Source organism: Polistes dominula, unplaced genomic scaffold, assembly GCF_049000335.1.
Source record: "Polistes dominula isolate Pdom_NZ unplaced genomic scaffold, Pdom_raw_medaka contig_78, whole genome shotgun sequence".
NCBI classification, from domain to species: domain Eukaryota; kingdom Metazoa; phylum Arthropoda; class Insecta; order Hymenoptera; family Vespidae; genus Polistes; species Polistes dominula.
The window spans coordinates 1,645,858-1,660,000 of NW_028301042.1; the positions used below are offsets into that span (position 1 = coordinate 1,645,858).

General features: G+C 33.9%; 1 protein-coding gene across 5 annotated transcripts in view; it reads left to right on the forward strand.

Moving 5' to 3' along the window:
• cut (homeobox protein, cut) overlaps nucleotides 1–14,143 on the forward strand; it is a 163,116-nt gene that overhangs the window by 147,004 nt on the left and 1,969 nt on the right. For 2 of the 5 annotated variants that reach the window (XM_089175038.1, XM_089175042.1), the window contains 4 exons: nucleotides 5,558–5,912; nucleotides 6,095–6,749; nucleotides 6,834–7,107; nucleotides 7,423–14,143. The exon at nucleotides 7,423–14,143 is cut by the window's right edge and continues 1,969 nt beyond it. In XM_089175038.1, the coding sequence (XP_089031164.1) occupies nucleotides 5,558–5,912; nucleotides 6,095–6,749; nucleotides 6,834–7,107; nucleotides 7,423–9,119 (2,981 nt within the window). In that variant the 3' untranslated portion in view covers nucleotides 9,120–14,143. The remainder of the gene's footprint in view (nucleotides 1–5,557; nucleotides 5,913–6,094; nucleotides 6,750–6,833; nucleotides 7,108–7,422) is intronic. The other 3 variants (XM_089175040.1, XM_089175041.1, XM_089175039.1) reach the window with 3 other exon arrangements.

Here is a 14,143-nt window from a genome sequence, read left to right on the forward strand (position 1 = left end):
TATTAGATAATATTATATTTTGTCTAAATTGTTTAAAAAAATATACTCAACCAATCATGTTTGTTGTTGCATAGTCATCGTCGTTCTTAGATAAGCTTTGATAACTATACCAGCTGATAATTCATTGATCACTTTCAGTAGGTATAAATATACACCTTACTCATATTTCATGCAACTAAAGTTACCTTAATCGACGCGTGATTTATGGGCAAAAATCATCAAGACTTTATTTTCTACTCTTCCCCACCCCTCGTTGAAAAGACCATAATCGGGGGCTAGGTTTCTCTCTAACTCTCACGTCAGAAAGATAAGTTTTCATCGACTAAATACCTACCCTATAGCCCTAACGACTTATTACGTTAGAGGTATTGTATATATATATATATAGGATACTAGAAATCGTTCGAGCGTGCAAAGACCACCAACTATCAGCCTGTCTTTGAAGGATTCATTACAGTCTTCAACTTACTCTTCACTATGTCTGTTAAATTTGTAATCTACATTTTCATCTGCATTGTGTGAGAAGATTTTTTTGTTAATTTATTAGTCCCTTATTTCATAAAAAGTATCTCAATACTAGGGTAAAATGATTTATAAAAATAATGAAGTAACATTTTGGTAGCAGGCCTCTTTTCATGACTAATCCTGCAACAAACATATCTGGATGTCGGGCCACAATTTAGTGCAACGCGTCCGAATAGACGTTTATTATTGCCGGGCCCGCGGCAATGATGTTAGATCATCACCAACGAACGCACATTGCACCAAAGACTACTAGGTAGTAGAAACACAATTGATCTAAGCATACCAATGTACGAATGCGCTTGCCTTCAAGAGCAACGCACGGACGAGATTACGGTAATAAAGATAGTTGGTACCGGTCCAAGTCAGTTTATCGCAGGATTTTGTTTCTTGTTCTACAGCCAACCATTCGCTGAATTCGTCGTCTTATTCCTCCTACTCTTCCTACTTCCATACTCCCACTCTTACTCCGTTTCTCCCCCACTTCTTAGTTGTCCTCATCGAAGACAATTTCTACTTGCATATAAGTTTTGTAATTTCTATTGATTTTTAGGTATCACGTGAATATTAGCAAACTTTAATATAATATTTAATAGAATTTATTTTTCAAATGACAATTCTAAATGAACAATTGAGTATTTTATTTGAATAATAATATTTTAAATTACGCATAAAGTTGTTATGAAATCGGTTGCGACGATCAAATAATTTCATCAGCAACAGTAGATTACCCTAAATCGATAAACCATATGATAAGAAGTTAGAAGACAAAAGATCGCTGACCCGTTTCGCAGTTGGCGTCGTGAAACCTTCGCCAGTGTTTTTTTTTAATTGGTCTCTCACTTATTTCGAACAATAAGACAGTCGGTCGATTCGTAGCGTACCGATTCTCGAGTATGTATTTCTTTCTATTAAATACAGTAATAAGAAAAACGACGAGGAGTAGAATATGGGGGAGGAAGGAAAAAAAAAAGGAAAACAGAAAAAAGAAAGACGACTACGACGACGCAAAGGATGAGGACGAGTTTCCACGCGTATCTACGTTATTCTAAAAAAAAAAAAAAAGAAGAGAAAAAGAAAAGACAATGGCTACCATTGGTGCAGCTCGAACCAACTAACTGGTAGCAACACAACAACGTAATATAATAGTATCGTTCGGATGGGACGACGCAACCGGTAACAACGTTCTACGCAATAATCGGCGTTGTGTTTCTTAACAGTCGGTTCGGTTGCTTAGGGAATTCTCACGAAATCGTTCCAGATTTTGTAATCGGCCATTGTCGACGAACCGACTCGAAGTAAATGGCGACACACTACTACTCGATCTATTGTGCTACGCGCGACCACGATTTCTCGTTGATCTAATCATCGATGCTCGAAAGAAATCCAAGATAGAAACTTCAACATTACCATCATTGCTACCAACAACAACAACAACAGCTAAATCTTATCATTTCGATTAACAAACTTTCTCTACTTCATTTTTTTTTTTTTTAGGTTATAATTTCGATACAATGTTGAATCTTTCTTTCAGATTATTGTTTAATTGTTTTAGAATTATTTTTTCGTTAGAAAATAGATGTGGAAGTAAAAAAGAAAAGCATAAGATAGAAATTGCAATATTACCATCATCATTACCAATGACAACATAACCTAAATGTTGCATAAACTTCTCTACTCTGTTTCTTTAGGTTATAAATTGTTTACAATGTTTTGCTCTTTATTTAAATTTGAATCTTGCTTTGTCAATACTCGTTTGATTGTTTTAGAATAATTCTTGATAGAAAGTGAATAAAATTCTGATCATTTCGAACAAACTTTCTCAACTTCATTTCTTTTTTAGGTTATAAATTGCTTATAATGTTTAATTTCATTATATCGATTTGAATCTTTCTTTACGATTGTTGTTTAATTGTTTTAGAATTTTTGTTGATAGAAAGTAGGTCAGAGAAAAATCATGTGTGCGTGAGAGAGAGAGAGAGAGAGAGAGAGACAAAAAATCAGAGCGGAAATGGTTAATTACGCGAACCGAGTGTAAACCGTCCGAAGTTGTATTCGCGCGAAGCAGAGATACTAGTCGATAATTAGTTGTGTTCATCGTACGTTACAATCGTTACCAGGCGTTAGATTTTCAGACATTAGATCGAGATTTAACTTCTTCACGACTAGAACTTCTAATTTCTTTATTATCTTCTTTTACTTCTTCTTCTTCCTCTTCTTCGTTTTCTTCTTCATTTTCATCGTCTCTCTAACTCTCTCAGTTTCTATCTACATATCTCTTTTTATCATCATCTCTATTTCACTTCTAAGTTTCATGAAGATTCTCACTCATGAAAATGCCGCTAGATATATCTCAAGACGGATATACAATCGTGGAAGTACACCTAACTAAATTCGCACGATTTTCCTCACTTCTTTTCTCATACTTTTACGTTCGATCAACTTCGTTTTGTATTATAAATATATTATTATTATTATTATTATTACAATTATTTTTATCGATGGTAATAAATTAGCAAGTTGTTTTGATAGTAACCTAAATAAATTTGACAGTTATTCATTGTTTACCAACTAATAAGCTAGCTAAAAAAATTAAAAAATAAATGGGAGCTTTTGTGAAGTTTCCAAATGTTGCATAAAAGTAAATTTAACTTTGAACAATCATCCAGGTGATAATTTTGAACATAATTAATAAGATTTGATAATATATTTGACAATTGTTTTTTGAATTATAATTTCAATAAAAATTCATTTCTATATATTATATACAGGGAATGATCTTAGAAATTGATAGGATTCTTAGCAGTCGTACGTTTTAGTATTAAAACGTGTCCTACAGTCTACTAAGAGAAAATCATTGTATGGAGTAGAGAACGTTGGGTGAGTTGGGTGCGAAGGATGGTAAGGGAAAATCGTTGGCATAAGTCGAAGTCTCCTGGCACGAATTCAAGCGTTGCGACAATGCTCGCTGTTAACGTACAGGGCATACACACATGTATATACACGTACACGTATAAATGCATCACGTATGCATACACATAGAAAGATGTCACGATCCGTTCGTTCCTACGAATTCGAAATCCCACCCTTTCTTGAACCTCGTTGATGTCGCGTCGTGTGTATCACTTTCAAGAAGCTTTTTTTTTCTTTTGGTTTTGTGTTTTCTTTTTTTTTTTGGTTTCTTTTTCTTAAAGTCTGGACCACCAAGTTTCATGCGCATCGAGAACGACTGATTTTCTTTTACTAGTTTTCTTCTATCAACATGATGTGATGAATCATTTGTACTCTTTGCCAAAAGAACTTTTTTACTTCGTTTATATTGTTATCTTAATAAAACTAGATATAATAAAAAAAGATTATCTTAGATATTAGTGTAACATTTTGTTTTTTTTTTATTAAATTCTTCTTCATAAATTCTTTTTTAGTTTATATAGAATCTTAGACGAAATATTACGTGTTCTTTAAAATCAACAAGAATCTTAACTTCGAAAGTTTAGACACTAGACTATCTTGATGAAAACTTTCTCAAACTATGTTACTATACTTTTACTTGAAACAAAATATTTTCTTACCTCAAATTCCATTTAATGGTTCATTCAAAATTCGTATTAAAAAAATAAAAAAACAATATAGGTATATATATATATCATATTTTCTAATCGTTGAAAAACTTCGTGATGATTTATGCAACAAACGTTGTAGAAAATTCCTCAGACTCTAACTTTATGATCGAATAATAAATTAATAAAGTTTAAAAAATCTGTTGACTGAAGGTAAAGTCAAAAAGTTTGTCTAATATTTTTTTAAACTCGAAAATAAAACGAAGAAGTAAGAATTCGTTTGATAAGTTAGAGTGAAAGTCATGAAATATCTGTCTATGTTAAAAGTATATATACATCGAGAGCCAAGGGAAGAAGAGTCGACAGATTTTGATGGATCGTCTGCAATCATCCTCGAACACATAATTTCGAGCACGATTCACAAGGAAAGATTGCTTTTGCTCGATGATCGTACCGGTAAATTCGCTCCTCCTATGTGTTAACCTTCTTCTAACTCTCACACACACACATAAATACAAATTTTCACTCATTCTAATTCTATCTCTTTCCATCTGACGATCCACGTGCTCACAGACATACTCACTTACACGTACTCTCTTGAAAAGGAATGCGAAATCACGCGGTAGGCGTCGAATTTGCACGACGTAAACGTCGAGCATGCGGGAGCAATCAAACTCGTGATCGATGGCTCATTCGTCTGAATCTTGCGGCTGATTGGTCAATTAGACGGGAAACACGTAGGAGGACGACACTCTTGGGTAGATAGGCAAGAGTGAAAATGGGTGGTAAAAGGGTGGAGAGAATAAGGGTAAAGGGTAAAGGGTAAGGGGGCTACTAAAGAACCCGCAAGGGCTTGGTACGTCTGCCTGCCTGCCTGCCTGCCTGCCTGCCGCCACTGTCAAGAGGATATTTTAATTATCGTCAGACGGATTCCACGCGTCCCGCCTTCGGCATTCGTTTTAGGTCCTATTGATTCTTCTTCATATTAATTGCATCCGCGTTTGATCGAACCTTGGATCGCCCAAAGGGATTTTCCTTGGATTTAGACTCTTTCCATCAGGTATACTTTATGGTCTGGTTCAACGAATTTTTTATCTCTTCTCACATTCATAAATCAAGGATTATATTATCGGAATGAGAAATTACAATTTTAATATTTTAGGATATTGTTTACGATAATGATAAGCAGATTGTAGGAATATTTCAAATATTTTGTGGTAGATCTAATGGGAAAAGATTCCTATTGGGTTGAACCTGTACGTAAATAAGTAGACAATATTAACAGGGATTATTGGCGTGATTTGATATTTGATACAACGAACTTTGAGTTCCTAATTCTAATCAATATTGTATGTGTATATGTATATATATATTTGATATTTGTTTTCTGTTATATATGTGTATAATTGTATTTTTTATAAATCCCTAAGATGAAACTGAGTAAGAACAAACCACAAGTTGTGCCTCACCCGTAGAGTATGTTTCAGGCAAGGAGCAGGGAATGCCACCTTTCGCGCGTGGACCACAGGAAAGTGGTCCGCCGGAAATGAGCGATGAGAGGTTGGCCCATATCCTCTCGGAATCTGGTCACCTACAGATGAGAGGCGAACATGAGGTCTCGAACGATGCGGACAGTAAGAGTCCGAGCAGGATTGGCTGTCCGAGTCCGTTTAGTAAGGACAGACTCGAGAGTCAAAATAGGAGACTGAAGAAGTACGAAAACGATGACATTCCCCCGGAAAAGGTAGTCAGGATTTATCATGAAGAGTTAACTAAACTCATGGGAAGGAGAGTTGAGGATCGACGTGGACCACTAGATTTTCCTCCTAGGTAAGATTTCCTAATTGGTTAGTCCAATAATATTGTCTATTTTCAATTAGATGATTTTTAATCATTCAGTATCTCCTAACTATCCATTTCTCTCTCTATCTTTATTCTAAGTCGTTCGCGTACTTGGTCGATTTTCCGATTGATTATTAATGAGGACAGCACACGACCTCGATTGATCGTAGCGCGGTGTTTCCGCATTTTTTCAGCGGTACCCAAGGGCTCCAAGGTATAGAAAGAACTCAGGAAGATATCCGATTGGCGTTGGATGCTTATCATCGGGAACTTCAAAAGTTGAATGCTGGTTCTGGACAAAATTCTGCACTTACCGGTTTGCCAGGATTACCTGGATTACCTGGTTTGTTAGCTCTGCAACAACAAGCTCTTCAACAACATCACTTGGCGACTAACGGTGGTGGTGTACAAGATTTGAGCTTAGGAAAAATGGATATAAGGAATAAAATGATTAACGGTGTGACTGAGGAAGAGAAAGAAAAAATGGAAGAAGCCATGAGACACGCTGGAAGTGCGTTTTCATTAGTCAGGCCTAAACAGGAAACAACGGGAGCCCAATCGACACCTGGCGGTTCCAGTGCGAGTTCACCGCTCGGTAATTCTATTCTACCTCCAGCAATGACGCCCAGTGAAGATTTTTCTGGCGCTGCTGCGGCCAGTCCGTTACAAAGGATGGCCTCTATAACTAACAGCCTAATCAGCCAACCGTCCACTCCGACCCATCATGCTTCGAATCAAAGACCACTCAAAGCAGTTCTTCCTCCAATTACTCAACAACAATTCGATATGTATAATAATCTTAATACCGAGGATATCGTCAAGAGGGTAAGCAACTTGTTCAAATTTTCTTCAACATTGTGTTCAGTTTAATATAACGTTGTTTTTATTGTTTGAATTGATTTGTTATAGGTTAAGGAGCAATTGTCGCAGTATTCGATCTCCCAACGTTTGTTTGGTGAATCGGTTCTGGGTCTATCTCAGGGTTCCGTATCGGATCTTCTAGCACGTCCCAAACCTTGGCATATGTTGACGCAAAAGGGACGGGAACCATTCATCAGAATGAAAATGTTCCTCGAGGACGACAACGCTGTTCACAAACTTGTAGCAAGTCAATATAAAATCGCACCGGAGAAGCTGATGAGGACCGGCGGCTACGGCGGCCTGCCTCGTAAGTTTAACTCAGGTCAATATAGATGTTTTGTTACTTTACCTACAAACGTAGTTCGAGAGCTCCGTAATATCTTTATGTATGTGTGTGAGTGTGTGTATAAGCAAAGCACGCCGTAAGAAACAACAAAATATCTATGTATGCAATCCGATAACGAATAGGTTATACGGTTATTTGTTGAAAGTAATGTTCAAGCATGTTGTTCGTTTAGAAATAATTCTACTATTGCAGAAATAAAATATAAGATAACGTGGGATGTCGAATCGAGCTTTCGGACTATAAAACGATTACTTTTCAAGTAACTAAAATGATTTTATTTTGTAATTACAGCATGCGGAACGCCTATGAAACCCATGCCGCCGACTAAGTTGGTCCAGGAACAATTGCAGAATGCGGCGAAAGCGCAAGCAGCAGCCCAGGCTGCTGCCCAAGCAGCGGCGCAACATCAGCAGGAGAGTCAAATGCAGTTGGGTCCACCTCAACAGAGTCCACAACTTCCGCAACATCCTCAGCCACCTTTGCCGATGATGTTGACCCCACCAGGTCCACATCATCCGCATGCCCAACTCAGTATGCAAGAACTTCAGAAGAAACAACAGCAACAGCAACAACAACAAATGACGTTGCATTCTCCACATCATCAGATGACACCGTCACCGTTACGAGGACCTCATTTACACATATCTTCGAGCGTCTACGAGATGGCAGCGTTAACCCAAGATCTCGATACGCAAACTATCACGACTAAGATCAAAGAAGCCTTATTGGCTAACAACATTGGTCAAAAAATATTCGGTGAAGTTGTTCTAGGTTTATCGCAGGGCTCGGTTAGCGAATTGTTAAGCAAACCAAAACCTTGGCATATGTTGAGTATAAAAGGTCGCGAGCCATTCATCAGAATGCAAATGTGGTTGGCGGACGCACACAACGTTGACAGATTGCAAGCTTTGAAGAACGAGCGAAGAGAGGCTAACAAAAGACGGCGTAGCAGTGGTCCAGGACACGACAACAGCTCGGATACGTCCAGCAACGATACCGCTGAATTTTATCACGCAGCATCGCCTGGTCCGGGCCCGGCATCCGCCAAGAAACAAAGAGTACTATTTTCTGAAGAACAAAAGGAAGCACTTAGGCTCGCGTTCGCTATGGATCCGTATCCGAACGTGAACACGATCGAATTTCTCGCGGGTGAATTGACATTGTCCTCGAGAACGATAACTAATTGGTTTCACAATCATCGAATGAGATTGAAACAACAAACGCCGCATGGTCAACCAGAACCACAATCACCAAGAGAACCTGGTCAACCATTCGATCGTGTTCAGTTTAGATTACTGTTGAACCAACGATTAGTAGAAATCCATAAAGAAAGGTTGGGTTTGGGTAACGTACCAATACCATATTCACCTTACTTCAACCCTAACTTAGCAGCGTTGGTTGGCAACGCGTTAAAAGAACAATGTTCCGGCCTAGATCTCTCGATGAGTGCGCTCAAGAGAGAACCTAATCAAGAATTCGAAGATGAGGACGCCGAAGATGCGATGAGCAATCTCGGTAGCGAAGATTCTGAAGGTTCTGCGGGTAGCATAAAAAGAGAACCAGCGGAAACACCAACAGCACCTACTACGGTTAGGTCAAACAGAAGAAAACCTGCGGCACCACAGTGGGTCAATCCGGAATGGCAGGAACCTACGCGAACGGGAGACGAGGTCATCATTAATGGGGTTTGCGTTATGCAAACGGACGACTATGGTGTTAAAAGAGAAACGGAAGAAACCATTAGGGTTGAACCCACCCCGGTACAGGACAGATACGAAGAGGACGTTCAAAGTGATGTATCGTCGGTATCCGGTAACAATGGTCCGGACAGGGACAGTCCAATGCCCAGTCCAAAATCTGGACAAAATAGTCCTGTAACGTCACCTAGGTCACCCTCCCAAGTGCAACAAACGGTACAACAACAATCGACGGATACGAGTCCCAAAGAAATTGTTAAACACGAACCCGAAGAAACATGGGACTATTAAACCTAAAATTAACCTTGATAACAAGGTTAATCTAATCGATCTCTTATATATATATACATATATATACAAAAGTCAATGATAATTATCGAATAGGACTCTGTGTGTGATGCGTTCGATAAAATCATGACGATGACTTAAAAAAAAAAAAAAAACAATGGACGATTCAAATCCACGATGAGTTTCGACCAAAAATCCTTCAGAGTGTACTTTTCTCTAGTGGTGGTGGTATACGAACGAAATGATCTAAAAATTCGTGTGTTTCGCGTTAGTGAGATAACAATAAGAACCATGGATGATGGATTTTCGACAAAAAAAAAAAAAAAAGAAAGAAAGAAAAAAACAAACAAAAGAAAAAGAGAAGAAAAAAGAAAAAGAAAAACAAAATGAAAAGAAATCGATTCGAGACGTTTTTCCTCGTTTTTTCTTTTTTGTTTCTTCTTTTTTTTCTTTTCTTTCGTACGTTAAGGAATAGGAACTACAAAAATTTATCGATTATGCGACGATCATGTAATGTTGAACTTATAAAAAGAAGAGAAGATGAAAAAGAAAAAGAAAAACAAAAGAAGGATAATGGATGCTTGAGGGGAAGTTCTTGTTGTGTGTGTCAAGAAACGAAACAAAAAAGTAATGGAAATGATGATGATGATGAGGATGATAATGATAATGATTTGAAAAGAATAATGGGAGGAATTACGAGTGGATGTGTGTGTGTGCGCGCGTGTGCTGGATAACCGAAAATAAAAAATTGACGAAACACAGAGGATTTTAAATAAAAAGGGAGCTTAATCAAAAAAAAAAAATAATAATAATAATGAGAAAGAAAAAGAACTCGAACTCGAACTCGATCGTGTTTTAGGTTCGCGCTAAAATAATATGCTGGGACTCTCTTCGGGGTGTGAGAAATAAAAAAATTTACCTTACGTGAGGATAGAGAAAAAAATAAAATAAAACAAAAAAAAAACCAAGAAAATTAATAATAATAATTAAATCATTAGTGATTGTGCGTGGTGTTATCGGAAGACTGTAAACGATGCGACTGGTTCGATTTTTATTTTATTTTATATGCCCTTTTTTTTATTATTATAATTAATATTAATATTATTATTATTATTATTATTATTATTATTATTATTATTTTAGTATTTTTTATTTTTAATTTGTTTTTTCTTTTGTCAATTTCGAAATAAAAATCGACCGATCGGTTGTAAAAACAAATTTTGTTCGTTTAAGGAACCCCGGCCACATTCGATTTCGTTTCAAGGATTAAATATCGCATACTGATCGATCCTTTAACATCGTATTATTATTATTATTATTATTATTATTATTATTATTATTATTATTATTACTATTATTACTATTATTATTACTATCGACTAATAGAAGAAGAAAAAAAATCTTATTGATCTATTTAAAGATTTTTTATTTTCTCCTTAATGAAAAAACAATTACAAAAAATTAATAACATATAAACAAAAAGGATCGTTATGCATTTTAATCAATGAATTATATTAAATAATTAATTAATTAATTAATTAATTAAATAATTTTCGAGAACGGACGAGGCCGGGATTCGCCTCAGTGCAATCTCCCAACTTTAAAATAAAAAATAAACGAGACGTTTGTTAGATCGGATTATTATTATAATTATTATTATTATTAATATTATTATTAGTTTTTAATGTTAAGTTATGCAAAGAGAGAGAGAGAGAAAGAGAGAGAGAGAGAGAGAGAAAGTGAAAGAATGATGATGACGATGAAAACGATCAACGATAATTGCATAATTGTGATTCATGTTATTGTTTATACTCCTCTCCCTCTAAACCTTAGCCTCCCCCCCCCATTCCTCCCAACCCTTTCCAAGGATTTAGAAATTAAGAAAAAGTAAACAAAAAACTGTTAACGTTATTACGTCCTTGTCTATCCTAATTACGCGTACCTTTTTGTTCAAATTATTTCTCTTTTTTTTTTTTATTTCCTTTCACCCCTTTGTTTCTCGACTTTATACATATATATTATTATTATTATTATTATTATTATTATTAATTATTATAATGTTTTAATTATTAGTTCTGTATTATTAAGTACTTCGCTTTTATCGTATCTAATTTATAACAATTTTACGTGACAAGAGAAACACTTAAGACCAATGTTATTATTAATTATTAATTAATTATATTATATTATATTATATATATATATATATACTACCTATTATTAAATAATATCACTGCTATTAATTATTAATTATTGATTATTATAAACGGATTTATCGATATAGTTACGTCGATTATACGAATGATAATTGGTGACGATGATTATCATCGTCACCATTTTACTTTTCTTTTCTTTTCTTTTTTTGTTTTATTTCGATTTAATTGTTCAGTACGATCGATCGATCGATCGATGATAACATCGCGAAAATGGATTATAAGGATACCAAAAAAAAAAAAAAAAGGGAAAAAATCGTATGTTAGAATGGAAAAAGAAAAATTAATTGATTAATGAAATTTTGTAATAATTGAAAAAATTGTTTAAGGTTATAACTAAATCGGTGAAATAATTATTATTGCATTAGTTTCGTTCTTTTGTTTTATTTTTTGTTGTTTCCACCTTCTTCTTCTTCTTCGTATTCTTCGTATTCTTCTCTTCGTCTTCATCATCTTCTTCTTCTTCTTCTTCTTTTGTTTTTTTGCTTCTTTTTTTTTTTGTAAAATCGTTGGCCGAAACAAATGAAACAAAAGATTAGAGATAAACAAGAAAACAAATTAGGACGAATATTTTTCTATTCGTCGTTATTGTATTATTAGGCTTACGTTATTGCTAATATTTTATATAAACAATTATTATTACTATTATTATTATTATTATTATTATTATTATTATTATTATATTTTTATTATTATTATTATTCTATTATTATTTTATTTGATCGAGTTATTATTGCGATAAACAATACGGCTTGTGAAGCCAATGTGATAGAGCTTATATGCGTTTTGAAATGAAAACATACAAACAAACAAACAAACAAAAATACAAATAAATAAAAAGAAAAAAAGTAATAAAAATGGGAGAAAAGAACAATTTTTCGTGCAAATGAAAAACAGAGAGAGAGAGAGAGAGAGAGTGTGTGTGTGTGTGAGGATGAACAAAATTAGTATGAAAGATAAAGTGAATGAATGAATAAATGAACGAACGAATGTTAAATACAGGTGAAATGCAAACATTAAAATTAATAAATAAAATGAAAGAAAAAGAGAGAAAGAGAGAGAACAAGAGAGAGAGAGAGAGAGAATAGGAACGATTAGCGTGATTTCTTAAAAGCTCACATATTATAATATGTAAATAATTGTATAAAGATTTTAGAGAGAGAGAGAGAGAGAGAGAGAGAGAGAGAACGAAAGAAGAAAAAAGATACAACAACTCGAGATACGATAAACAAAAAGAATTACACAAACACACACACACATACATAATACATACATCAATACGCTAGTGCGTGCGTGCATGGTTGAAAATGAATGGAAATAAAATAAAAAGTAAAATGAAATGAACAGAAAGAGGAGACAGAGACAAATTGAACTTGTATATTATAATTACATGAATTAAAAAAAAAAAAATGAAGATAACAAAATATACATACACGTAAATACACGCACACACGTCTCAACTTTTTCGTAGTATTACAAGTATATTCGTGAATAAAAATGAAAATAAATAATTGAGCAAGAGAATTTTTAATTTCGCTAGAGAGTCCCGAGAAACAAAAACAAATTTTACAATTAGGTTAGGATCGCACAAAACGGAATGTCGAATTTTTTCTTTTACGAATTATATCAATAAATAAATAAATAAAAATACAATAATAAAAGAAATGATAATTGCAAGTGAAAAGCAAATTGTTTGAATTAAATTCAACGTAAAATCGAACAAAATTCGAAACTAATTCGACGTTCAGTTGTTTCATTTAATTTCCAACATGGCGCTCGCCAAACTCTGAAAAAAAAAGGATAATCGGTAAATTACAGCAAAGTAATTGAATGTTTTTATAGAAGAAATGTTCGAATATAGAAAAGAAAAATTGTTTATAAGTTGCGTCTGTGTGAGAACGAAAGTAATTCAATTGAAATGATTAAAAAAAAAAAGAAAGAGAGACAGAGAGAGAGAGAGAAGAAGAGATTATCGAAAAGAGAAGGAAAGAAAAATTGAAATGAGTTTTTTTTTTTTTTAAATAAAATAAAAACTACGAATCAAACAACAGTGACGTTCGGTGATCGCTATTATTTTCATTATTAATCTTAAAATTTAATTTATAATTAAAAAATAAAAAAATTAAAATGTGTTAAATAAGTGAGAAATATACAATGTGTTTCATTTAATTGAATAAAACAATGAGAATAATTTGTTCTTTTTAGCAAAACCCTAAAAATAAAATAAAACTTAAATTAATTTTTATTTGTATTAATAAATAATAAATAAAAAATAAATTATTTAATAATAATATTAATATTATTATTATTATATGAAAATGATTGCGATCATTGTTTATTTTTTTTATTGCATATTAACAAATGCATACGATTTGAACAGACCAATGACAAAATTCTGAATTATTTCGATGATCATTTTTCTAATTTTAGTCCTTTGACTGCAAACCTAACCTTTTTAAGGAATAATAAACACTGTTTTACAGTCAAAGGGTTGAAATGAAACCTTCTTCTTTCGATATCTCGATTGTTTGATTGATCTCGTTCGATAAATAGGATATCGATCGCAACTCTCTTGTTATTATTAATTTTTTAAATTCTTTTTTTAAATATTTTCTATCGAAATATACATTTTTTTGTTTAAATTTTCTCATCCCCGATCGAGCGAGTATACATAAATATATTGAAACCAAATAAAATACGCACACACACACACACACATACATACATACATAAACATAAATCCCACATAAGCGCAAATAAAAAAACAACCGTGTAAGAAAACAGGAATGAAAGAAGGATGAAAAGGTTTAATAA